The sequence below is a fragment of the Phalacrocorax carbo genome, chromosome 1, assembly GCF_963921805.1.
Source record: "Phalacrocorax carbo chromosome 1, bPhaCar2.1, whole genome shotgun sequence".
Taxonomy (NCBI): domain Eukaryota; kingdom Metazoa; phylum Chordata; class Aves; order Suliformes; family Phalacrocoracidae; genus Phalacrocorax; species Phalacrocorax carbo.
In genome coordinates, this window is record NC_087513.1 from 160,959,355 (window position 1) to 160,987,314 (window position 27,960).

General features: G+C 41.3%; 2 protein-coding genes across 4 annotated transcripts in view; one reads left to right on the plus strand and one right to left on the minus strand.

Moving 5' to 3' along the window:
- DZIP1 (DAZ interacting zinc finger protein 1) overlaps positions 1-17,504 on the plus strand; it is a 41,775-nt gene extending 24,271 nt beyond the window's left edge. For both annotated transcript variants that reach the window (XM_064440678.1, XM_064440680.1), the window contains exons 12-19: positions 7,838-7,983; positions 8,313-8,508; positions 8,872-9,001; positions 9,193-9,243; positions 10,057-10,259; positions 10,639-10,769; positions 15,395-15,566; positions 16,359-17,504. In XM_064440678.1, coding sequence (XP_064296748.1) covers positions 7,838-7,983; positions 8,313-8,508; positions 8,872-9,001; positions 9,193-9,243; positions 10,057-10,259; positions 10,639-10,769; positions 15,395-15,566; positions 16,359-16,441 — 1,112 coding nt within the window. In that variant the 3' untranslated portion in view covers positions 16,442-17,504. The remainder of the gene's footprint in view (positions 1-7,837; positions 7,984-8,312; positions 8,509-8,871; positions 9,002-9,192; positions 9,244-10,056; positions 10,260-10,638; positions 10,770-15,394; positions 15,567-16,358) is intronic.
- Positions 17,505-19,285: 1,781 nt separating this feature from the next.
- Positions 19,286-27,960, minus strand: part of CLDN10 (claudin 10) — a 61,708-nt gene continuing 53,033 nt past the window's right edge. For both annotated transcript variants that reach the window (XM_064440682.1, XM_064440681.1), the window contains exons 2-5: positions 26,829-26,990; positions 26,583-26,664; positions 20,403-20,510; positions 19,286-19,661 (exon numbers count right to left, since the gene is read on the minus strand). In XM_064440682.1, the coding sequence (XP_064296752.1) occupies positions 19,547-19,661; positions 20,403-20,510; positions 26,583-26,664; positions 26,829-26,990 (467 nt within the window). In that variant the 3' untranslated portion in view covers positions 19,286-19,546. The remainder of the gene's footprint in view (positions 19,662-20,402; positions 20,511-26,582; positions 26,665-26,828; positions 26,991-27,960) is intronic.

The following is a 27,960-nucleotide window of genomic DNA, read 5'->3' on the forward strand; positions in this document are numbered from 1 at the left end:
GCAAAGGTATTAATTAGATGGTTCCATTAAAACCTATGACTCAGTCTTCAAACATGTTGTGGACTAAGGCCCCACTATTAGGGACATAACTGAAGCATCTGAGGAAAAGTTAGTCAAAGTAGTCTTCCTGGACAATTAACAGAGAAAAGGGCCACCTTCAGAGTTTGGTTCAGCTGAACTAAGATCTGAATGGCTCTTTGAAGTTGCCTGTGTCTCTTCGTTGACTGTAGGAGGAGTCTGAGATGACTAGGCTCCTAACTTAGAGGCCTCAGGTAAGTGTCAAAAATTTATCATATTTAAGAGTATTGGTTTAAAAATATTATTTATGCTGCTTATGTGCAGTATATGGCTTCCCATTGATTAGCTAGGAGAAAAATATATGAAGTGCATCGATTCAAAGATGATGGTCAAAATTACAGGTACCACAGATTAAGTCTGGCAGCTCTTTGGATGTGAAATTTGAGTATAAATTAAAGGAGTAAATAATGACTATAGCCATGGCTTACATTCCTTACATCTTTAAGAAGTGCAGCAACTTAGAGCAAACAAATTTTACGTTTCATCATTGATTTTCATATTGCAAGTGCAAAGTACTTACTTTAGGTGATCTTCCACTACAGATAATCGTAACACTTCTGTTCAGGCTAAAAGTACTTTACCATTTCATACTTCAGAGTAAATAGACAGGCTTTCTCCTTTAAATATTTGCCAGAAGACTACTTTTCCAGTAGTACTGTCAGAATACCGGGTTTTTTTTTAAACTAGTGGATAAGAACAGACAAATAATATATGGTATGCTTGAAATATACACAGCCTGAATTCTTCATTATTGTTAGATATATTTTCCTATTCCACCTGCATAGAAATTGTCTTCAAATATAATCTAAAACTGATGCTTAATGATTTGTCACAGTCTGCCAGACACATAATTTTTCAGTAGTATAATTATCCACTGAAGAAATGAAAGCAACCTCTACTCTTCTGATACATCTCATCTATCTCTCCACATGTATTAGCTGGCAGAAAAGATATTCTGGAAGATGTGGGATGACACACATGTCATTGTGGAGGTCATCTTAAGGTTGCTGGCCTTAGTGATGGCTAGTATTTATATGGCTGAGTTCAGGCCAGTGAGATAACATATACGAGTAGCTTTCATTAAGACTGGTGTTGGTAGCAGCAATTTAGCTAGATTCAAGCCTGAGGCTGACAGGAATGGTTCTTACCAGGATAAAGCTAGGGTTAGGTTTTGGACTGAGGCTGGTTGATGACATACAGTGAGGATGTGTCCAGAATTTGCCACTGGGCTAGGTGCAGGATTTATCAATGGTACTGTTTGGTTAGGGTCAGGTGTGGGATTGTTGGGGAGGACCAAATGAATTAGGTTTGGAGTTAAGGTGGTTTGTGCCAGCAAAAGGTGATCTATGGCAGGATCTGCAAAGGGCTGGTATCACCCAGAGACATCTGGCTATTTCTGAGCCAAGGTTTTACAGGCATCACTGAGCCTGGGTTAGGCTTAGGCAGATATCGAAGGGCAAACGAGAGTTATAGTTAAGAGGATCAGTTAAGCAAGGTAGCAGCAGCAGAGCCTAACTGAATAGGTTTAAGTATGAAGTTGAAATTTATTTCATAGCCAAGGAAGGGGTGGAGATGAGAGCCAGTTGTGTCAATGAACAAAATATAATTGAGGTTGCATCTCAACTGCAAGACTGATGTAATCTCCAGTTCTCCCAGTACTCTAGTAGTCCAAAGCAGGTGATCTGCTGGAGCACAACATGCCTCCTGCCTTGCATCAGCCTACTGGGATCCAATTCCAGTAAGGCAAGGGCACAGTTTGGGTGTTCATCTGGAATGTGGACCAGAGGAGTAACTAGGAGCAAGTAATTGGTCCTAATAACTCCAAAAGGTGTGAGTCCAAAAGGGAAGATTACAGTCTGTCTAGGTTCAACACTCAGGCTAGGGTGAAAGCTAAGAGGAAGATCCTGGCCAGCAGGGTCTGATGTTGATGTAGAGCGGTAACTACTAAGGTCAGCTGAACTAGATTTAGGGCTGATAATTGACAGGAAGGTAACTGGCTCTGCTTAAGTTAGAAGTTGTGGTGATTACTTGTTTAAGGCTAACATGGGATTGTGGCTTGGTGAGATTTGGGGCAAAAAGGCCTGATGAACTAGAGAAGGTTATATTAATTCAGAGTAGTTAACATTTCAGTCTGCATCAGCAGGCTTGTTTTAGTTAGCAAAGACTGCTTTGTACAGATTTGGGCTTTAGCTGGGTAGTCAGTCTTAAATGATTGCTGAAAATAAGCTTGCTAACATTTAGATGCTGCTGATTTCAAGGATGTGCACTGAGGTAAGAGTTGAGTCAGACAGCTAGAAGCAGCACATCTCTGGTAAATATAAGGACAGGGCTTCGTATGGGGGTGATACCAACGCTTGTCTATAAAGCAGAGAAGTGGTGAACCAAGCTGCTTCTTCTTACACTGGATTCCAATGTGTTGTATAATGAATATCTCTTAGAATAAGCATACAGGAAAGAAAAAGAAAAGGCCCATTTACATTGGAGAAGTTGGGGTTTCCAGGTGTTGCACCTCCCCCACGTTTTAGCATTCAATCTCTGTCATCATGCAGTGAACGAGAATATTATACATAGCAAGTAATACATTTTGGTTTTGCTCTTGCAATATTATTTTACTGATCTTACCTTCTCTGTTTCTAGTACACTGAGGAAGAGAAGCATGTACCTTTAAGCCAGATCAGCAGACTGTTTTCAGGTCTGAGTTCTGGGGACTGGGCTTTTCCTGTTAAATTAAGTTACTTGAATAGGGCTTGTGCAGAGATGAGTCAGCTCCTTTAAGCAGATTGTATTTGAGTAAAGTACAGGTAGAACAAGTATAGATTCAATCCAATTACACAGCAACTGGCTAACTGTAGTAGGTCCAGCCAAGAAACTTGGAGGCCCAATGCCTGTGCAGCTGAATTAAATCTCCTAGCTCATCGCTCACCTGTGCTTCCGGCTCTGTCCTCCAAAACAGGCTTGCTGTAGGCTTTTGGGAATGATTCCAAACTGTGCCTGAACATTGTTTTGGAGGATGTTAGCTGGTGCAGGGCAACAGTGTGCCAGGAACAGCCTTAGGAGTTCAGTAGTGAGAAGGATCATCTTCCAGTGCCTGGGAATGCTCTGGCCACTGCTAAATTTTACAGCCTTAGAGACTGAAAGACTAGAAGCCTATTTGTCAATTGGTCTCTGAGAGTTTTGCTTTTCAGTGTTTCCATAAAATATATTGACATTTGCATCTTGTTAGCAACCTGTGATGATGTGAGAAGCGTTTTTTCTAGAACTTCTTATTTAGTGCAACTTACATGGGAGCAAATCTTAAGTCTTGTAACCTGCTTGGAAAAGCAGGTGAGAGGCTGAATAGAACTGCAAGTATGGAGAGCGTGGAGAGAGCAGCAGCCATACCCAAGCATTTACAACACCAGTTTTAGTCCCCTTCACATAGGGAATATTGGAGATGTGACAGGGTCGGTTGGCTCCAAGTGCTCATTTCAGTGTGATTACCCATCACAGTGCATCCATGTTTGTACCTAATTGCATGAGAAGTGCTGAAGAGCAGGCGTCTATACTGTAATGTCACTTCCTTCCCTTCTACCCATACAGTGTAACAACCACTTACAGTGCCAAAGGTTTCTTGTGAAGGCTGGGGCAAATATATGTTGGCCGAAAATATTAGCCAATAAATTGTTTTCTCCTACACTGCCAGTAGTTGAATGCTGAAAGCATAGTTTGCACATTTCTCTGTTCTTATCATAAACTCTAGAATAAAATTCTAGTTTTAATTGAAATAAATTTATTTATGGAAGGTGAATATTAACATTTTAAAAACCTGAATTTTTATTAGTCTACATATAAGCATTTTCATGCATCTCTTACTTCTGAAGGCTATAAAGATGTAAATAAACTGTACTCTGGCTTCCTGACAGCCTATAGAATGTTAATTTCAATGTGTTTAGGAAGCTGTTTTCAGCAGAGGACGTTTCAAGATTTCTTTAAAGCACTTTATAATACTGAATCTCACTATATTGGAGTGATTGACAATTTTAAAATTGTTTTTATTGGAAATTATCATATATATATATAAATTTCTGTCTTGCATGTATGGACTCAGTATTTAATAATTCTCTGGAATAATGAGGTAACATTTTTTCCATATACTTTTGAGGATTTCTATGTCCATTTCACTTGCCTTTTGTAAACTTTTAGTATCAAATTGCACATAAACAATATTTTAAAATAAAATTAAAACAATTCTTATGAGAAATGAATGACAGTATTCATTTACTTAATCTTAGGTGGCCTTGTCATTGTAGATGCCTAAAAACATCCCATCTGGCCTCTGGGTGCCATTCCAGAAGGGCACAGTTTTTTCTAGTTGTGTGAAGTATCAGCCAGCTCTGTGCCAGTGGCTTAAAACTCTGATATATTTGAGATGACACTAGACACCTATGTCTGGGCAACTGAATCGCTCCTGAAGTGACAGTTGTATTGGGGTCTCCTCTACAAAAATGTACCAGCAAGGTAGTGAAGAGTCACGTTGCATTGGGTTTGTGATCATTAAGCAGGTTGTTAGCGATCAGGAAAATTGACATCAGTGTGTTGTTTTGCCTAACTTTCCCACTCTGGACCTTGATCTTCTTCTGTCCTGTTTGTCTGGTGTTCCTGTTCTTCCTCGTTATTAGAGCAGGCACCCTTGGTGCATGTGCTGGAGCCCATAGAGGAGCTTTCAGAAGAGGAAAAAGGTAATGGTTGATTCAGCTCAAAATGTAGTGGCATGTGTTTTTTGAAAATAAAAATGTAAATATTATTTGAAACCTAAAGTTTTTTTTTTTCATTGTATTTGAGTATGCTTATGTGATCTGGGTGGGAGCATTCCTTGTTTGTGTCAGTCTCCTGTTTGCTGCCGGTGCTTGTAAATATTATGATTTCTTTACCCAAGTTCCAATGTTTTTATGGAAAGCTGGCTAACTCTTTAAAGGAGGCATATTCCATATGTCTAAAGGCACCTGAGCTAAGCAGAACAAAAATGTTTGATGGGGAATACCCCTTCCTAGGAGGTTTTTGGTGCTGACATGATTGCAGTATATGCTCATTTCTTTTTCAAACTCTGCGTAAGAGGATAAAGAGTTCAGATAGAAGGAGGAGGTTGGTGGTGGAGGATGAAGCTGCCTGCTTTCATAGATGCACCAAAGATGCAAGTAATCTAAGTTCCACCTACCTCTAAGCAGCCACAGCTCCAGCCGGGGTTGTGCAATTCTGAATGAAATTACGTAGCCCTGTGTTGGCAGCTGTTCTTCTGCTTCATCTGAGGAGAACATGGAGAAGACCGCATTTACAGTGACAAAAGAGAAAGCATTGGTTCCTCCTGCATGGCATTCTTCTCCCAAAGAAGGCTAACAGTACTTTAGAGGAAAACACCAAATAGCTGACTAGCATAATAATCTATACTGTGTGCAAAAACCAAAATCAGTCTTGAACCTTATAGCCAATAAGTTTAAATTTTGAAGGAATGAAAATTGTCATTTGATTACTTCAGCACGTAAGTGAGAGGTTTCCCCAGGGAAAATCCAGTGACTCTGAACAATCTGAAATAAAGACTCCTCGCATTTTTGCCGTTCTTTCTGCTATTTCTCTTGCTTGCCGTCTTCTCTCTTGATGGATTGTCTTTGATTCTTCTACTGCGCCTAGAGGCATGGCCTGCAGTACAAAAGAGAGAAAGAAAGAATGCAGTCTGGAAAGATAGACCAAGATTTTTTTGTTTTCAATGACAGCTGTTTGTAAGGGAGAGTGTGAAAATTCTTGACTTGGGAGATTATTTCATAGGATTATGTAGGAGCTGAGACAGTCGACCAGACTTGAGGTCCCTTGCCTCCAAAGTTGTCAAATTTAGTATTTAGGGTTTTTAAAAAAAAAAAACAAAAACAAAAAAGAATAAGAAACCAGTTCCTTAAATAATTGGCTCCAGCAAAGAGGATTTGGCTTGAGTTAATTAGCAAGAATTAATATTGTCATTAATTAGGATAATGGTGGATAGTCTTGTTACCCATATTAGTATATAGTAATTATGAATTTTAAAACTATTTTAGATGGATCTACTTTATTGTAAGGATTAACATCTGAAAGGGACAGGATTTTCAGAAGGCTCCTTGGAGCCTTCCGCTTTCAAATGCCTCATGTCTGGCTTTGTGGGAAGATTTCATAACGCATAGTGCACCTTTTCCTGACTGGGGATAGTCTGATAGCCCTGTGTTTCTGCACTGACCAGTAGTTTGCCTCTTCTAGGACTCAGCTTTCCAGCCAAATCACTTTTAATCCCACCTCTCAGTGATTGAGTTGTCCACACAGTTCCCAAAGCCAGTTAAGATTTTGGTCAGGTTCTGTCCTCTTCAACACGGCTCTGGTATGGTAGCTGGACTCTTTTTGTTCTTTCCCAGAAAGAACTCTATAGTTCTTTCCCAGATCCATCGGAAGCCACTGCCTCAAAACAACCTAAATATTATTTGTGTATCTTGAGGCTTTTTCAGGGTGCTTATCTTTCCCTTAAAGAAAAATGAAAAGTAAGTGGAACTGCTTTTTAAGCAGTCATTGTTTAAAAATAAGAAAAGTGGCACGTTTGTTTTGAAAGAAAACATTTGAAAGTCACAATATGGAATTATTCCTTCATTTATGTCCTTGTCTGTGGGCAGGCAAATGACTCTGCTGCCCCATAAGGCATACTGGAAAGAGATAAACTCCTGCCCAAGATTGACCTTTTCTTTTGGGGTCAAAGTTGCGAGTGTGATTTATAGCATGCTTTCCTGGGATGCTGTATACCCCTCTATGTATGCTTTGCCAGCTTTGCTGACCACTGCCAGCAGAAGCAGCTACCATGGTCCCACTGATTATTGGTTCACTTGGTGTAAGTGGCATACAGTAAAAACTTCATGTTGCCAGACGCACTTTATAGGCAGGCTCCAAGTGGGTATGTTTCACTTTTTTACTCCCCTGTATGACCCTGTAATACTTTGGCCTAACTTAAATGTCAACCTTTAATTTAGAGGGAAGAACCTGTCTAGATGATTCTTTTTTTCTTGCATAAGAGTTCATGTCATTACTGACACTTAAAGGAAAGAGTTAGAAACTTCTTTGCTTTTAAGTATGTATGATGTCATAGACCCGCATAGAAGAAAACACAACGGTGAACTTTGTCCTTGAAAGAGTTCTGAAGATAAGTATTATCCATCATCTGTTTTCTGTGAAATGGTCTGCCTCAGACTAAGGTTTTGTCTTTACCAAGACTTCTGAAAGTGTTACAGCTTTCCAAAGGTTTGGTGTACTTGGTTCAGTAGGTGTTTTTTATCAGAGAACATTACGTTGTTTGAAGCTTTTCTTGGTAACAAGTTTGTCATATTCCTGTTCTAACTTCTGCTAGAGTTCAGCTTTGATTTGAAATGCCACTTTTAGAGAACTTAATTATCTGCAGGTGTTCTTTCTTTACCAGAAGTTTCCAGGTACAGTTCTAAAAGTAAAGATCTTTGTTGCTAGATATTCAGGCATATATCTTTACAGTGATTCTGTAACAAGAAAAATAAAAGATACTTGTGATGGTGAGTACAAAGTGCTGAGGTGTAGACTTTTGTAAGCTAGCCCAAGATTTTAAAAAGAATACAACTCCATGTAGACAAAAAGTGCATGTGTATGTCTATGGTGTTTCTAAAAAATGCATGCCTCAGCACAGTTTTTGTCTTCCGTACTGTGGATTTTTCAAGTGTCTCTTAAATGCGTTTTTCCATTCTTATTTCAGAAATAGAGAAAGGTGATCATAGAACAGGTAGAAGTAACCACTATTTAATAAATGCTCTGAAGACTGATCCTTCTTTAACTAAAGAATTACGAGTTGTTTTGGAGCAAGCCCTGGAGGAGAAGCTGGAATCCTTGGGAATTAAAGCAGTAAGATTATTTTGAGTTATTCTAAAGAGGGGTAACCTTTGTCCCACTTCTTTGCTATTCACTCTCACTCCTGTACCACAACCCTCAACCTATAAAATCCAAGACTAAATTTCCACATGTTAGAAGTAAGTGTAATTCATTAACCTGAGAGGATGGCCATCAAATTACAGCCGTGGAGCGTATGGCTACACCTGTGAGCACTGTTAGCAACTTTTGTGATTTTTCTACAACCTTTGTGATATTTGAAGTTCAAAAGAGTGTATGTGATTGTAGGATAGAAATCCCAGAAATAATAGCCCCTGTGTTTACAATGCAATTTGTTTCCTTAGGGTGTTCGTGGTATCCCAAATGAGCGCTTAAATAAAATTTTGCGTGCTATTCAATCTGCCAGAGAATGCAAGCAGAAGCAAGAGCCTGACATTCAGCGAATTCGAGAGCATCTTGAACGCCAAGTTAGCTTTAGGGTTGAAGAGAAATCATCATCTTGCAATAGACCTGTTTCCTGTCCTCAGCTTCCTTCAGAAGGTTAAAATGCTTTTGGTTTTTTTTTTTCATTTTCTACCATTTTATAACTGCTATTTAAGGTTTTATTTAGCAACATTTCTTTATAGCTGCTTTCATAATTTTTCATATAAATATTCTATGTAGTTATGGCCAACTAAACAGCTTCCTTTAAAGGGTTCTTGGCATTGTGTTTAACTGCAGAAATCTTAGCTCCTATATTGGCAGGACACATGGTAATTCTGAACTGCTCTGAAAAAAAAAAAAAAGACTTTTTTTTCTTCTTTGTTGAAAACCTAATCTGCAGCAGAGAAATTAATTTAGAAATTAAATATAAAAGATACCAAACATTGCTTCTAATTATGAGATAGATAACGTCTCTTGTAGATAAACAGAAGTTCAGTCAATTGGGAATTGCCTCATCTGCGACACCACGAAAACCAGTGAAACGGTCTTCAACAGCTGTCCGCCCAGCTGAACAGAGAACAGCCATCACTGAGAATACATCTACACCAAAGTAAGAGATGCTATTCCCATAGTACGCATACCTCAGGTAACAAGCCTACCGGTTTGGGGTTTTGTGACTGATGTGAACACTTCCTGCTAATATTTTAAGAATTGAGCAAAGAATTCACATTATTTCTATGTAAACTTTATGCTTACTTAGTTGACTGTCAGTCTTGAAATAACTTGTCTTGTTATTTTTAGATCCAGGAAACTTTTCGGAAATGGAGTTTCCAGAAAGACATCTAGTATCACGTATGTTTTGTTCCCTTGTATTTTTGAAGAAAACATTTTTGGTGACTGAATATTCACGTGCTTGACACGCAAAAGCTATTAATAAGCTGAAATTATAAATACTTTCTGGATTGCATATTTCATATTTTGTTTTAAAGTATTACTCCACTTGAGTCTGTTAATACAATCCCTGAAAGACAGCGTGTTCTCCTTTCAGCGGATGTATTCTTTATTGTGAACCAGAGAGGGACATTCAATAAAGTTGAGTAGTATCACTTTCTTTAGTTTAGTTCTCAGATGCTTTTTCTGAGACACTTAAAAGCATTTAAAGACTTTGGTGACCTTATTTTTTCCTTTTATTGATATTTTCTTACTATGACCAAAATTTAACACAGTATTCCAGGTCCCACTCACATGAGGCACATCACTGTAATTTCCTGCACTGAAAAATTCCTGAATAATTTTCATCTAACAGAACATCAGAACAGACTTCCTGTGGTGCAGATACCTTGACCCTGAATTTTTCTCTCCCTGCTGATCCATGAAAGCCTGTCTTTGTTCACTTGGCAAGGCTTGTTATGTTCTGTAAAGATAGTTGCATAGATGGAAATAATCATAGAGATAATTTTGTGATAACTTTGTGAGTTTACTTAGCAGCATGATTTCTTTTAAATAGTTTTATGGATAGTTAGAATTTATGGGAGTCCTGGTTTTTTCACATAAGAAAAATGCACATGTTACTGGAAAGGAATATATAAGGAAACTTAAATCTGTATATATCAATGCAGTCACTGAAATCCGTTAAGTCCTCGGGTTGTATGTGTTTTTGCACAGAACTCCACCATTCAGTTCAGAGGAAGAAGGTGATGAAGATGATATTAAGCAGCCTTATATAGCACCAGAATTATCACAAAAGCAGTCAAAACCATCGAGCAGCAAAGTCAGTGCTTTTCAGAAGGCTTCTTGCAAAAGCAATGTGGATGGGACGGAGGAAAGTGAAACTGAAGAAACCAGAACACCTGCAAAAACTTCAAAAGGTTTTTTTTAACAACTTTTGTATATGCATGTTGCAACAGCTGTGCATGATTTTGCATTTCTTGATAATATTTCTGTGTTAGAAAACATAATGAAGGCTGACGGTCTAGTCTTCAGTGTACGTATATTTGTGTGCACTTCATGTTTTTGCTAAAATGTTAATATAGTACTTAGAGACGTCAGTTCAAATTAGATGTGTATCATACTGTTTTATATAAATGCAGAAAAAGAGAAATTCTGTGCCTCAGAGAGACTTCTGTCTAAAGCAGTTTTTCTCAGCCTATTACTTATTTTTACTTTGTGGAAGATTTCTAGAGGGTTTACAGTAAAGCCCCTTACTTGTGCATGGAAACTGTCAATGTAATTTTTTATGAACTTTAGGAGCAGTTATTCAAAAACTGACCGAACAAGTTGGAAAAAGTCTCTCTAACCATGGAAATAAGAACAAACCAGCTGGAGGGATTAATGTTGCGCAGGCATTTATTAAGAAAGAAGAGGTGCAAGAACTGAAGGTATCACTTTTAATAGCCATCATTATTCCATTAAGTAATTGAGCTAGATACGTATATATTACTTTTTCATGCTGAAGCCATTTTGATGCAGCGAAGAACTTAATTCTCAAAGACAGTTTTGGAATTACAGCTAAGTAGTCTTTTTGGGTACATCTGCACTGGTATATAGGAAAGAGCTAGTGAGCACTTCATCCACACTGCTTATTAGTTTATACCACGACTGTTCTGGACCACTGCCGCTAGGCTGAAGTTTGGGGCGCAATTGGTATAATTTTTACCTCCTATTCTAGCAGCACAGAGAGCGCCCTTTTTTACTTGCTTTCCTAGTATCTTGTTTTGATGGAGGAGAAAATGAATTTGCTTATCTAGTATTTTAAAATATTTTTACTTCTAGAGCTTTATCCGCTATGGAACTTTTAAACACATTTTAATGAGGGGACAAATTCAGTTTCTGACCATGGTCTTTGTTCTGCTGCATCTATTTTACAGTCATATTTTCAGACTACATCGGATATATCACTGATGTCTGCCCATTGAGTATGGCATGTGTTCATAGTCAGAATACTAGCACAACTAACTTTTTACGCCTCAGGCTCCTAAGGTCCCAATCGTCCCCTCAGTTTGGAGTTTTATAATTGGTAAGCCATTTTGATGCAAATTGATCTTTGCCTGAACAATTTTTTAAAAAGAACAAAAGTTACTCCGAATCAGAAGTTAACCGCAGATAGTGCTATTTATTTCAGTTTTAGTAGTTATTACTAGATGGAAGTAGACAGCCAGATACTAGTTCTAGCATTCAAGAAAATATTTTTTCATGAAATAAACAAATAATAATTGCTGAAGGTCTTGTTATCCATAATTAAACTAATACCTTAGGGCTTCCTGACTAACAGTTAAACCTGACACTTACCACTCCTCCCAGAAACAGTGACACTTCTATTTCAGTTTCCAGAAAGGGGTGATTGTCTTAATCAAATTCAGCTGTAATGATAGGGTAATCACACTTAGCCTGTATGCTTTTAATTGCCACTGGTGACACCTAACTCCTTCATTGACTCTGTGGGAGTTGCAGATCACAGCAGACTCAAAATTATCAACTCAGACGTGACTATTATAGTGTAGTTTTCTGTCCAGATGCTACTTTCAAATTCTCTGCAATGTCAGATGATACAAAACTGTAAAATGTTCACAGTTAAATTTAGGGAATGTTACATTCTGTAAAGATCTGTAGATGGTTGGCCCCTGTGTTAAGGAATTTTAGCTTCAAGAGCAAAAAGCTGTGGCAAAATAAGCCTTAAAAAACCCAAAGTTTTAAAGATGCCTTAGTTTCACTGGTAATGTCTCTTCCCACATCTCTTAAGTCCCTGAACTTTAAGGCAGGGACTGGGGAAATGATCTTCCCCTGTTGTGGGAGAAGGTCAGGTTTGAGACCACCAGAGGGACCTGATGAGATGCTGCCCAGGGTCTTAAGGAAATTGGCTGATGTAGTTGCCAACCCACTCTCCATCATATTTGAAAACTCATGGCAGTCCAGCAAAGTCCCTGACAGAAAAAAGGGAAACATCAAACCCATTTTTCAAAAGGGTAGAAAGGAGGACCCTGGGAACTACCGACCCATCAGCTTCACCTCTGTGCCCAGTAAGATCGTAGAACAGATCCTCCTGGAAAATATGTCAAAACATATGGAAGACAGGGAGGTGATTAGAGATTGCAAACATGGCTTCACCAAGGGCAAATCATGCCTCACTAATCTGGTGGCCTTCAACGATGAAGTGACTGCATCAGTGGACAAGGGAAGAGCTATGGATGTCGTCTGCCTGGACTCTGTAAGGCATTTAGTACTGTCCCTCACAACATCCTTACCTCTAAATTGGAGATGTGGGTTTGATGGATGGACTGTTAGATGGATAAGGAACTGGCTGGATAGCTGCATCCATGGAGTCACACTCAATGGCTCAGTATTCAAGGGGAAACCAGGAATGAGTGGTGTCCCTCCAGGGTCTGTATTGGGACCAGTACTGTTCAACATCTTTATTAATGACATAGTGGGATCAAGTGCAACCTCAGCAAGTTTGCAGATGACACCAAGCTGAGCGGTACAGTTGACATGCCTTAGGGACAGGATGCCATCCAGAGGGACCTGGACAAGCTTGAGAAGCGGGCCCATATGAATCTCATGAGGTTCAGCAAGGCCAAGTGCAAGGTCCTGCACCTGGGTCATGGCAACCCCCTATATTAATACAGTCTGGGGGATGAAGGGATTGAGAGCAGCCCTGTAGAAAAGGATTTGGGGGTACTGGTGGATGAAAAGCTGGACATCAGCCGGCAACGTGCGCTTGCAGCCCAGAAAGCCAACTGTATCCTGGGCTGCATCACAAGAAGCGTGGCCAGCAGGTCGAGGGAGGTGATTCTGCCGCTCTGCTCTGGTGAGACCCCACCTGGAGTCCTGCATCCAGCTCTGGGGTCCTCAGCACAGGAAAGACATGGACCTGTTGGAGCAGGTCCAGAGAAGGGCCACAAAAATGGTCATAGGGCTGGAGCACCTCTCCGATTAAGAGAGGCTGAGAGATTTGGGGTTTTTCAGCCTGGAGAAGAGAAGGCTCTGGTGGGACCTGACTATGCCCTTTCAAAATATAAAGGGAGCTTATAAGAAAGACAGAGAATGATGGAGAATGACTTTTTACCAAGGCCTTTAGTGACAGGACAAGGAGCAATGCTTTTAAACTGAGAGTAGGTTTAGCTTGGATATAAGGAGGAAATCTTTTTATGATGAGGGTGGTGAGGCACTGGAGCATGTTGCCCAGAGAAGTTGTGGATGCTGCATCACTGAAGCATTCAATGTCAGGCTGGATGGGGCTTTGAGCAACCTGATCTAATGAAAAAAGTCCCTGCCCATGGCAGGGAGGTTGGACTAGATGGTCTCTAAAGGTTCTTTCCAACCCAAACCTTTCCATAATTCCATGAAAAATATTTTTGCTATAATTAATATAGAATACGTGTGTCTCTGATGTATTAATAGAGGCATGTCGCTGTATGGACATGATGAGTTTGCAATGAGTTTAGGGCAGATGTTGCTACTTTGTTTCTGGAATTTTTACAGAACAACACGCCATCTTCTATTCTTGCTAATTATGTATGAATGAGCATATATTCATGTCCATATTTTTATGTTTAAATGTAGGCAAGTAAATGTTCAAGTTAATTCTTTTAAATTTTAGGTGGGATTTTCAAAGGTGCCCAAAGACCTAAGCACAAGTTGCCATTGGAATGATTGTTTTTCTGAAACTCCAGATTTTTTTATCAGCTTAAATACTAATATCTTAAATACTTAGAGCTGCTAATAGTTGTTCTCAAAAACCCACAATACCATAAAACCTTCGTAAGGCATCCCATTGTCATATGTTATATAAAGGTCATGTTTTACAGAAGTTATGTCAGAAACATTTTAGGGAAAATGAATTTTGTGCTGACCTGTAGCTGTATTACCCAAGTTCACCTATACCAGACATTGGATTATGGTATTTCTTTGGTGTAAGTCTTTAAATGAATAACAGTGCTTAGCAGTTTCGATTCGTGCTGTGCATTTCCACTTGATCAAAACTGAATTCTCTTTGTCGTTGACATTTTCCTCTGTATTTTGTAGTTGTAAAATCAGTTGGGACTTAGTGACTGTTTGAGGAAACTCTTCCTCTAGTGTTTTTCAATATATGTGACTCTGACTTTCCCATTACCACGCCCTCCAAATGCAGATAATTGAAAACAGCAAAACGTCGAATGCTGGTATGTTAATAATACAGCACACCGAGCAGTGTCAGTCAGTTTTTGAAAAACAGTTTGCAATGTTAAAATTGAATTATGTTGCAAGATAGAGCATTACTGCAGTCTCTTCCCTTCTTTCGAGACACACGACACGTTCATATTTGTTGATTTTTCTCTAGTATGTACATACCTTACATTGTTTCCTAAGAGCATCTGAATCTTCTGTGCAATAGAAGCACCTTCTATATCTTACTGTAATATTGAGAGACTCTAGTGAAATAAGGTTTTAGCTGTGTGAAAAACCATCTTTCACTTTCCACAGTTAAACTCTCTAATAATGGCTGGTTCAATTCCATCGAACCACATCTGGTTGACAAATAGGGAAACGCCATAGCTTTTCTTTCAAAAGCTGACTGAAGATATTTAGTTCTCAGGCTGATGAGATAAGAAAGACCACGGACTCGTTCCCTTCAGGTTCACCTGTTTGACTTGACTCTCACTTTGTGAACTCATTATGCAAATCCACCACTTAATTAAAAATATACTTGTACATGCTGACTGCTGACAGTAAGTCTGGAGAGGAATACATATTTTGACTTTGAGCACCATGGGAGTTTTTTTGACTTTCATTATTTAATTTTCTCTTAAATACAGTAGTTAAATTAAACTTTCAGAACTATAATAGTGAATGAATATAATCTAGGAAATTGAATTATGTGGATTTTAAAACCGTGGTGATAAATGTCATAAAGGCCATGTGCCAGCGCATTCTTCTTTAGCAGTTTCACATTGCTGAGTTGATGGAAGATCTCAGTACAACTTGGATGGACAGAGGAAAAATGCATGTGATTTTTTCTCCCTGTTAGTTCACAGAAGTTGATGAAGACGATTGGGATATATCATCAGTAGAAGACTTTTTATTAATGAAAGATGATAGAGGCCAGAAGGCATTGCCAGCTCAGAAAAATGAGTCAAATGCTGCATCATCTGTGGTACACGCATGGGGTCTTCCGAAGACAAGTGTAGCAAAGGAGGAAGGTAACATATTCATACTTCTACATTACAAGCCTTAAGTGCCTAACACACCTACAGGAGAAATTAAGAATACTTATTACAGACTGTAATTTAATATATGGTCTTTTATAAGAAAGGAACAAGTAAGAAAAGCTGCTTTGTTTTATGTCATACAACTACCATATATGATATTTGATACATACATGTAAACAACACACACACACACACGTAAATACACAGAGATGCCAAGAAACTTAAATTTGAGATTTTAAAACCTATAGTACGATCAGGCTTCAACCTCATCTTAAAAATGAATCATCCAGGATTTTTTTTTTTACTCCTTTCCCACATTTAAGGGAGGAGGAAAATTTTCTTACTTTGTCTTGAGAATAATAATCACATTCCAGGTTTGTTCAAGATACCTAAGTGACCTGACAGGCTGAGATAAAGATTTGAGCTACTAGTAGAGTAATAGCCTCAGTCTTACATAGAACTGATAGACTAGTTTTGAGCCCTAACACTTCAATATACTTAAAGGTTAAATTTGTGTCAGTTACATAAAGACACTTCAGGTTATTTTTAAAGGGAAAGTAATGTTGACACTGACTGCTTGTACTGTGCATTGTATTCTGTGACAGAAACAAACCTTCAGATTATCAACACTTGTAGTTTCCTCACCTGTTGAAATTCTGGACTTCCTGAAGTCCACAGGTGTTTGCTCACATAGCGTGTGATTTTTATTTCATAGATAAATACAGAGTAAAAATATCTCCAAGATATTATTAATGATGGTTAATTTTTTTGTTATGTTAACAGGCCTTCATGAAGCTGATAATACAAGCACGTTAAAAAGCAGCTTAGTCACTGTAACAGATTGGAGTGATTCTTCAGATATATAATCGCTGAGCTCCTGGTGGGAGGCACTGCCTTCAGGTTCTGGTGGGGTTGAAAGCGTAGTTGGAAACATCAGGTGTTTCCTATTCGTTTCTCATATTGGTCATGCATTAACAAGGAATACTGTTTACAGAGCTCTGGCGTCTTTCAGTCCTGAATTTGAAACAAGAATATTCATATACATGTTACTGGCCATGGAAATTGAGAGTTAATGCTTCTTTCTCATGAACTCAATGGTGAAAGTCTCTTTCATTTCACTGAGGTAAAGATTTTGCCTCTAATGTTTACATTAAAGATTGGAACTGGTCTTGCAAGAAAGCCTGTTAACCAACAAACAGAATTTACTCCAGAGTATTACTTCATAAAATTTTTTAATGTACATTTTCTTATATTTTATCATAAACTTTTATATCAAATTGTGAACATTTTAAATAAAATATTTCCATACATTAAAATGTTACGTTTCTAACATGGTTTACAATAAACACCAAATGAAAAGGGAAAGAAAGGCCTCAGCTATAAAGCTAGTTATTATTAAATGCCCTTGTTTTGGGAAGTTACTCTTTTTTTTTTCTATTAGAGTTGAGCGTTAGTTAATATAAAAGCACAAAAATTGGAAAAGGAACTAAAACGTCAAGCTAAGGTGAGGAAAGTACTGGCCTGCCATTGCACAACTACTTCCGTATTTCTGTTTTGTCCATATTGGCTGCCTTCTTAAGAAAACCACAACAGTGTTTTGACTTAAATGAAATACAGAAATAAGGTAAACTAAAAAGAGCCTTGAATGGCTTTGCAGTTCTGATGTGGTTTAGATGCTGTCAGATACAAAACCTTTTTTATCATACTGTGCCATTAGTAAATAGGACTATTCATTTTTTATATTTACACCTCAGTTTATCAGTTCGAACCTCAAGACAGACCTGAGTTTGTGTCTGATTTCAGGGTCCCAAGTCTAGAAAGCATTCTCTGGTGATTCATAATCTCATTTATTGAATCATTGTACAAATATTCCCTCAAAAGCCATTGCACTTCTATGGACATGCACCCCCCTAAAAAAAAAAATTAAAAGTACTAGCTGAATTTTTGAACTGTTGTAACTAATTCAGGGTTATCTAAAAAGTGCTGTTAAGAACTGCCTGCTTTTATTTGGCCAGCCCTTGAGGAATGTCAGTGGCAGAGCAGGCCAGCTGGTGTTGCCTAGGGTTTTTTCTTCCCTTTTGTAACCTGGTGGCTCAGAGCCATGCTGGAGCCCAAGGTGTCCCGGCACCCCGCCCAGCGGGAGGGAACAAAAACAACCCTCTGGAAGTGACTTGTCACTGGCAGGGCTGAGCGCTGAGGCAGGGCAGGAGCCCAGCAGCGCAAAGCAACTGCAGAGTGTAGGAACTGTCTCCAAGCATTGTCTTGCCCACCACAAAACTCCCCGAAGGCTGCAGCCTCAGCATTTCCTCTCTCTGCCACGCACGCGAATGGTCACGATCACGCATGCATTCTTCTTAGGCCATGCAAGACCCTCTCTAGTGACTGTTTTTGTAACAACTGGCCCTGACTCTTCTTAGTACCTGCTCCTGCGTCCCCAATTCCCATATTTACTTCCACTTATAATCATAGAATCATTAAGGTTGGAAAAGACCTCTGGGATCATTAAGTCCAACCATCAACCCAACACCACCATGTCTCTTAAACCATGTCCTGGAGTGCAACATCTACGTGTTTTCTGAACATCTCCAGGGATGGTCACTCCACCACTCTGGGCAGCCTCTTCCTATGCCTGATCACTTTCAGTACAGAAATTTTTCCTAATATCCAATCTAAACCTCCCCTGATGCAGCTTGAGGCCATTTCCTCTCATTCTATCACTAGTAACTAGGGAGAAGAGACCAACACCAACCTCGCTACAACCTCCTTTCAGGTAGTTGTAGAGAGTGATAAGGTCTCTCCTCAGCCGCCTCTTCTCCAGGCTAAACAACCCCAGTTGCCTCAATCTCTCCTCATAAGACCTGCTCTCCAGACCCTTCACCAGCTTTGTTGCCCTTCTCTGAACATGCTCGAGCACCTCGATGTCCTTCTTGTCCTGAGGGGCCCAAAACTGAACACAGGATTTGAGATGTGGCCTCACCAGTGCCGAGTACAGGGGCACCATCACTGCCCTGCTCCTGCTGGCCACACTATTCCTGACACAAGCCAGGATGCTGTTGGCCTTCTTGGCCACCTGGGCACACTGCTGGCTCACGTTCAGCCAGCTGCCAGCCAGCACCCTCAGGTCCTTCTCTGCCGTGCAGCTCTCCAGCCACTCTGCCCCGAGCCTGTAGCGTTGCGTGGGGTTGTGACCCAAGTGCAGGACCCGGCACTTGGCCTCATTAAACCTCCTGCAGTTGGCCTCAGCCCATCAATCCAGCCTGTCCAGAGCCTTCTGGCCTCTGCAGAGCCTTCCTACCCTCCAGGAGATCAATACTCGGGCACAATTTGGTGTCATCTGCAGACTTACTGAGGATGCACTCAAGCCCCTCATCCAGTTCATTGATAAAGACATTAAGACTGGTGCCGAAACTTCACCTGGTCTCCTGTGGCACCCAACTGACCAAGCTGCACGTTCGTCCACCCCAGCAACGTGGTAAGGAGGGAAGAGCCTGCTGATTCCCCCGACGGTGGCTGCCTGGCCCTGCAGTTACGACACACTCTGCAGTTCCAGTGTTAGTGCAAATCAGTGGCGAGATACTTTACATATTAACCTGCCCAAAGCATAGCTGCTCTGTCCAGTACCGAACCCGTTCCAGAAACGGCTGCAGTGATGCACTGCAGGCAGTCTGATGCACGTGACGCTGTTCCCATAAGCAACTGACATACTGAACTGGTAAATATCCCATTTATTTTTTTTTTTTTCAATAAAGCAACATCAGCTCATGATTTCCAGGTATAAACTTTACAATACCAACATCAATCTTAAAATATTATATAATAAAATTTACATCAATGTGTAAAAAGCTGCAAGTTAATGTTTTAAAAAGTCATTGTTTTAGTGGTAATTATATTGGGTTGGGGGGAGGGGAAATCACTCTGCACAAAACATACAAACTCATTTTTAAAACTCTCTGAATCTTCCAACAGTACAATTAAACATAAGCATTCTTGTCAAAGTGCTTTGGTGGGGTTTTGTCTGGGACACTGTTGTGGACCTTTGTACGAGAAGACATCACGGATGTGGCTCCATTATACGCATACCCCCTCCTGAAAAAAGAGAATGGACCATTTACAGTTCATCCCACAGGCAGGTAACATCTCACTATCCAAGCATTATAGCAATGTAAAACTAGAAGAAATGTATAGGAATTTACATATCAATTTCAGGAGAGGGGGCAGGGGAGGACACTTCCCTTCCCTGCGTGGTCTCACTCTGGTTTGACGTTCCCCTTCCAGCATCTCTCTTTGCAATTCACTTTTATATAAATGCGCCGTCCCCCGTCCTTCTCCCCCCGCTAAGGAAATTGGGGCCCAATCATGAAATATTTAGGCTGTGGCAGATCTTTGGTGAACAGTTACTGCCTCCAGCTGCGCCTCTTCATTACCACGCCTCGTCTGCTGCTGGAGGTCCCGCTGCCACCACCGCCGCCCTTCACCTCTCTCACTTTTTATCTGATTATTCAGGATTAAAGAAACTTGTCTACTCACACCTGTAAGGTGACCTGACTGCTTTTCCTACATCAGTGAATGCATTTTTTTCCAGCTGCAGTAAATTTATGAAGTGTATATATAATACAAGTATTTTTTCAGAGTCATTAGCTTTTCTTAATTACATTAACAACAGACAGAGCATTATCCTTAAAGCCCACTTACTTTCTTTCAGCCCCACAATCCTATTCTGAACCTCATTACCAAGTGTTTCGGAAAAGCAATCAAACCTCACGCATATACAGCAGGCACAAATGTGCTAATATTGATTTCTTTCGATAAGTACAACTTGGGTTTTACCTTGGAGAATTACTGTTTTCAGCTATCGAGAAGCAGAATATACTGCCACCAATTATGCACAGTGAAGCTCCAGCCCATCCAATGAACAAAGCTGCTCCTAATTCATACCTACAGGGAGTTAAACAGGTTTAACAAAAGAGAGCATGAATTTAACAGTTTTTCAGAACTACATTTTATTTTTTCCTGAATAACTTTCCATTGACATACATGTTATTCATGGCAAAGGCAGCAGCTCTGCTGTTCACCCATGTTCTTTTCATTATCTCCCTCTTACTCAGGAGGCGGCCGCTGTCCCTGCGGTACACTTGGGCAATGCTTATCTCCCCACACAGCCAGCCGGGGTGCCTGGCTTTTCCCCATCTGCTGCTGGATAGCTGGGCTGCAGGGTTACATGATTCTTTGGCCCATTTACAGCGCACAGCTCCTGTCCCCTTGGACCATCTCTGATTTGCTCCCGCTGGCACCCAAGCTGTACTGGGGCTTTCATGGAGCCGGCGACTAGAGCTGCTGCCTGCAACTCCTTAACTCTCCCCTCTGGCTCTCAGGAGCTCTCTCCCTCCCCACCCACACTCCAGCCTACTTAAAACATGAGATTTTTATACATATATATATAAAATATGCACATGCAATATGTATACACACACACGCAATCTATTCGTATACAGATGTATCTGATGCATGCACGCATATGCAGGTGTACGTGTATGTACACAGGCACACGTGCACGTGCCGGCAACTTTCTGCTTCTCTAGTCCCTGTGGCTCGATTCAGGCTGGAAGACACCGCTCCCCTCCGAGCCCTTGGGCACAGCTCCAGGTCACCAGCAACGGTCCCTTCTGTCACCCGTGGCAGCCACCATTTGTTTGCGGCCAGAAACTGCTCGGTTTGTCTCCAAGAGGAGCTGGTGGTGCTTTAGGAGCATTATCACACAAGGGTAAGTCCAAGTTTCTAAAGCAACAGTAGTAAATGAAGAAAAAGAAGGGCATGGGGAAGACATTCTTTTTCTCCCCGTGCTTGAGCTCAGCACCCATAACCTGAGCTCTGCAGCTTCAAGATAAGCAGCAAGCCGTGGCTGCCGCTTGTCTCCTCCATTCCCCAGCTCTTTGCCTGAGGTACCACTTCTTAAAACACTTTCAGGATGACCTGCATTAGACCGCAGGCCGACAGTCTCCAGAGCCTCACATTCCTCACAGTCTCTTGCTCCTTCTCTGCTCCAGTTCCTCCTTGAGGAAGCTTTTACCTCCTCCTGACTCCTAGGATCCTGCGCTGGAAACACAGGCCCTTGCCCCCCATCCAGCCGCAGTTATCGGTCAGGCGGCTGTGCTGTTCGAGCCTTTGTTAGTAAGTTTGCTTACTTACTGTAAACTCTGGGGAGGCAGCCGGATGGAAGCCTCTCCTGGACAGCCTGCCTGTACAACCGAAAGCTGGTTTTTCGGCTGGTTCTGAACATTTCCACGTGAACAGATCCAAATTTCACATCAGCTGAAATATACAACTGGGAACACCTGTAAGCTGTTCTACAAAACTTGTGTCTTTACAAAGATGACACTTCTGAAACACCCAAAAATTGTCTGTGAGCCCAGACACCCAGAAAATGATTTAGCGACTTCTGTAATAGGTCACAAGAGGGCGAACACTGGCTGGAGAGGAAAAAAAATCACTTTTCCATGTTTTTTTGAGATTCTAACCAGAGGTAAAGCACAGACTTAAAAAAAAAAATAAAGGCACACAGGGAGAAGAAAACCACACTTGGGATATCAGTGCTAGATGCTATGGACACCCAGGTTCAAGTCCTTTCTGACTCAGGGACTTACTGCCAAAAAGAGATGGAGACTTTGGAGCTCAGAGGAAGGACACTTCTGAGGGCTTGCACCTGACTCTTCACGGCCCTGCTAGTGCTCTAACTTCTACGCTGCTTCTTCATTTTCCATTCACATATTCTAAGCAGAGTTTTTTTTATTTATCATCCCTTGCTAAAAAACGATCAGATTCCCCCAAAATGTTATCCATACCCAATGTGGCTCTTAGGCACCCAAGCCCCAAATTAAACTGCTGGGAACCACAGCTCAGCTGCCTTTCATCTTGGAAAACTCTGCACCCAGCCTCGTTTGACTTAAAAATCTGCCAAACTTGTAAAGCTTTAATTGTAACTACGCTCACATTTCCAACCACGTGCTACAGTTTTCACGAGACTTGAGCAGATTTCTCTCTGCTCGAGGACCGGGAGTTCTCTGATTAGAAGCACATAAGAGCATCAGAGCTCATCATCTGGATCCCGTTATAGTCCAACACACAAGAAATACGCACAAGTACACTTCTGAAACACCCTCACGGCATCTCTTTTAATGAGCTGTAAAGGCAGATCAAAGTGACTAACTCCCATGGGAGGTAAGCCCCATCCTGGGGATCCCTCTGCCCCCGCAGGTGCTGCCAGAGCACACCTAAGGTACACGGACCGGGGTTAGGCTCCCCACCAAAGCCAGTGCAGACCACCGCGGTGCTGGAGAACACAGCTGGAGCAAGACCCAGGACGCCTGTTGCTGTAACAACTTACTTGCCGAGACCATTTGTGTAGGAAGTGGGAAGCACAAGTTCGCTTCCACATTTCCATCTAACAACATGAAATGGTTGGCCAGAGGCTAATGTGAGAGAGAGGAGAGCAGTTGCCATCTCCCTTCCTGAAGCTCTTCAGCTGTACAGAAAATAAATCAAGATTACATTGGGTTTAATTGGGTAGAAAAGGGTTACCTGAAGGCTGCCTACTAGTTGGGAAAGACGAGGTGGGGTCTGGCCTTTGTTCTTGGGACTGTTTGTACTTTTTAAGCAACATTTGTTACTATAACATGTATAAACAGATTGCATATATGGACCCTTCTCGGGTGACTGCCACACCGCTAGGTTAATGAGTTGCAGAACTGGCCTAATTGGTCTTTCCTCCACATCTTTAAACAGATTAAAAAAAAAAAACCTTTCTGATTTACACTGGTGCTTATGAGGAAAACTTCAAATTTTCCATTCTGTATCAGCCCGTGTATGGCTCCCTGGATTTTATCTAGTCCGTCTTTTCAGCATTTAAGAAGCCAGCCATAACCTCCCATCAAAATCCAGTATGTGAAAAAACCTTATAATACGAAAAAAACCCTTACAAACTTTGGTACCTCCAGAAAAAAAAAAAAATTGAAAAAAAGGGGGAAAAAAGGAAAAAAAAAGGAAGAAAAAGAAAGAGATAGGCTTTATTTAGAAGAAATTTTTGCACTTGCTGTTTTTCCCTTCCCTCTTTATCATTATAATCTTTGCAGGAAACACACTCTGCTGTTCTTGTAATTCTTGGTTGCAAGAACCAAAGCAGCCATTCTCCGAAGTCTGTGGCTGCGTACCCGCTGCCTCCAACCAGTGAAATCAGATTGATTAGAGATCGCTTAGAGATCACTGGCAGCAGGACATTGAAGATGAGGCTTAGAGGTGGTGACCACTGAGGACTACAAGAGTTTGACTGCAGAGAACCGAAAGCCACCTTCGACTACATTGACAAAGCAGGCTAAGAGCAGGGTTTTTTTTTCACTGTAATCCAGGGAGGCAGAATTCAGTGAGATGAAAAAAGTATAATATCAGTACAGAAGAATAATATTCTGATTCTGACATACATTAGGACTGTGAAGCAAGCTCCCTAGCAAACCAGTGGAAGCTTCATCAGCCAGCTGGATGTTGGCATACGTGAAGGACATAGCTACCTACTCGATGAATCTACACGACTCCCCAAGGGAAACACACATTTTTAATATCTAATTCTTATGATTCTTGGAAAATGAAAAATAGATTTAAATGCCACAGTAGGACAGCGGAAAGATCTGTGTGACCTGAGCATGATGCATTCAGAGACAAGAAAGATGAAGGGAATCAAGTCTCTACAAAAAAGAATGGAAGTTAATCAGATGATAATTTAGATAAACTAACGCCATTCATCACTAAGAATGATCATGATTATGGAGTTCAAACTGTGGCAAGGGACAAAGAGAACAGAATATAGGTGGGGGTGGGGGTTGATCAAAAGTAGTAAAGTGACAAAATATTTTCCTAAAAGAAGCTGCGGGAGCAACATTAGCAAGACAGCAAAGCAGAAGCACAGGTTTTCTCCTGCTAGACGTGTGTGAAGAAAAATTAAATCCATCTTGACTGCAAGCACCGAGGCATCCCATGCCGTCCCAAAGACTCTGCACGTGTTATTACACAGAACCAAACAATTCCTTTGGAGCTGTTTTAAATTGGCAATGCAAACTGTTCCATCTTAGGCATCCAGCTTACGATTTCTTTCTAAGGCAGGTTTCAGGGTGTCCCCGTGGTGCCTGCCATTCCTCAGTTAGGTACATGAATTCAAGCCAAACTTTGACAGCTGAGATGATGCTAAACATCTCGTGACGTTCACTTTCGGTATCTCAAGCCTGTCTTGACACCACCAGAGTAACTTCAGGAGAGAAACGTGCAGCAAAAGGTTAAAGGTTGAAACCCAAAGCAGCAGCCTCTCTCAGTGAAAAGCCAGTGCCAAGTGTCCACAATATACCTGCAAAGCACATTAAACGCTTCTGCAACGCATATCAAAGTAATACTTCAGAGAAGGCAAGGAAATACATTACATATTTTACGGTGGTTGAGAGAGAAAGGAGTTGAATGCCGCCATTAGCTTAATCTGACACAAGGTCATTGCGTGAGCTACACCGTGCACAATTCAGATTGCAACTTCTGGCTCTCCTCTCTGCCTTCACCGTTGCAGTCGCGATTTTGTGTGCACGCAGCTGAGCTATGCTGGTTGTTCAGGAAAGAGGTAATTTGTGCAGAGGATGTTTTACTGCCTTTATTTCAATATTTAAACTGAACTCATTTGCTCGCAGCAAAACTCCGCTGTGAGGTCTGCCTGCTCTTTTGCAGCAGAACAGCGTAGGAACGCAGTGTAGGAAAGGGAGTTCTGGCAGCAACCACCGTATTTTTCACTAGAAACAGTAAGCCTGATGAATAATTAACTTCTGGCTATATAGCCAGGCTCCATTTTCTTCACTATACCTCACATCCTTGTTTTTTTTGGAGGCCTCTGGATCCTGCCCTCACCATATCAAACAAGCAGAAACTACAGCAGAATTATGGAGCAAACTAATATGAACTTGCTTTCAAGACAGGAGAAGCAGTGTCAGCCCCACCACAAATGTGGATCCAATTCATGTTATTTATTCAGACTGTTTTCTTTCTATCAAGAAGAAACAGAAAGGCTCACAGTTCCTTACTGAGCCCTTACTCGGGTCTCAGGGAAATTTACACCCAATGCTTGACATATTCTGGAATCACCACCAAGAAAACTTTGAAATTCTCATCTTTAAAGATAACATTACGTAAGAAGCCAGAACAAGAAAGTCTATTTACATCCAGTGTTCTCAGACTTGGCGGATAAGATGTGAATCCAAAATCCGACCACTGGTTCATGAATTGCTGCCTTTGTAGGTCCTGAGAACTTGCACAGCTTAGAGGGAGTCTTTAGGGATGCTCATTATTTCTGGTATGCATCCTGCCATTCCATAAACACTCGCTCCCTTAAATTTAATTACATGTATAGTCAAAGCATTTATGTTAGTGCTTATATGATCGTGGATTACGATAGGGTTTATGATCCAAATTTCAGTCATCTGGATTTGAAAATCTGTTAGCAAAAAGCCCAGAGCCTGCCAAAACCTCTCTTTGAGAGGAGTCAAGATTGCACAGTGCTCAACACCTCTATGGAAACCACCTTCTATCAAAAGCTTAAGGAAGTAATTTTCTTCCTTTCCTATCAAATGATGCGCCTAATGAGTGCCTCTGTCTTGTGAAATCCTTTTGCTGCATCTCTGACATACGCGCAAGCTTCACTCCTGATTAACCCCATTTGCTCTGTGGCAAGCGGGGTGGAACCCTGTCGAGCCGCGATAAGCCTGGGCACAAAGATTACAGAGCAATCACTGCACGGGGAGGTGTTCGTTCATTAAATTTCAGCACACGGTTACTACAGTTGGAAAATATGATTACATAAAACTGCAGCCCACTCTCCTCCTCTGCCCAACAGGAGAAGCACCTGCTCGCTGTTAAAATGGGTTCTGGTGCGCGCTATGAAACTTAAGGTCTACTTCTTTGAAAGATTTATGGGAATAGGAAAGTACTTACTTTTGCGCAACAAAAGAAGGATCAAAGAACTCAGACGTAATCCTGTTTGCATACAGGGAACAACTAGTCATAGAGCACAGCCCTGAAAAGCATAAGACAAACCATTCAGTGGAGCCAGCAGAAGGGTTTTGGGCCTGACCCTGAAGCCAATGCAGTCACGGAGAATTGTGTGCGGACTTCTGCGGAAAAGGAGCAGCTCAGGTATGACTTCAAATACCCAAACTTAGAGAAATAAGGTATATTTACCAGAGAGTATGAAAATCAGTCCAGCTAAACAAGCTATTTTTGCTTTAGTCTGATCAGAGCCTCCGACTTTTGTACACTTCATCCCAACCAGTCCAAAAACGGCACCGAAGAAGCCCAGGCAGACAGCGGAGATCATCAGTCCTCTGCAGGCTTGGATGTAACCTGCAGTGAGAAAGAGTAAGGCTAACGTGAGAAGTGGGAGCACAACGGGTTTTGCTGCGGCTCCTCTCCCTCTGCACAGCATTAGGCATACGCTATTGCAAACCGAATCGGACCTTGGCTGGAGTGATGTCACCTTACTATTGAGTGTATCCTACTAGGTGGTGTATGCCCTTCACCGGGCATCATCACCTGAGCCCAGCTCATCAGAAAGATACTCTGCTATTCAGGGCTGCACAAAATAATCCCGTGGCACTGGGTGCAGTATCTGCGAGAGGTTGTACCCACGAGGTTTTGAAGAGCAACTCCACGTGGTCTGCACAGCAGCTGTCACAGGTTGCAGAGCCGCTCTGTGCACACAAAGCAAGTCTTACATGTCAGTCTTGTTGTGCGTGCGCGCCGCGGATGCAAGATGACTGGCAGCAGAGTGGCAGCGCTGACCCTGGCTGGGGTCCTGGGGCTGCCTGGATGTGCCACCCATTTGATTTGGATCCAAGAATGCCCTTCATTCTGCAAGGCAGTCAAACGTACTCAGCTTCATGGACAGCAGTAACCCTCTGAGATAAAACAAGCCACTGCCGTACTTAAGCCTGGACCAACGTGGCTGGCTTTAGCTACGTAGAATTTTGCTGTGCTGGCTGAGGCTGCTCGGAGCTGGACCTCCCAGGGGCAGGGCCTTTCAGCAGGACAATGGGTTGTTTGGCCTCTTCTTCCTTCTGACAATATCTTGTAATTGAAAGACTGTGATAATCTCATATCGCTGTTTACAGGGTGGAACACTGCAATCTTCTACAGCTGAATAACCATCACAAGATGTTTTTCTTCATAACCTGTTGTTACATCTCATTTAAAATTAAAATGTACTTCCACTATTAGGGTATTCATTCTTTTTGTTTTGATCTCCAGTGGGAGGAATTGTTGAGAGCTAAACCGCCTTTTCATTGCCTATTACACCAAATTTTACATCATAACA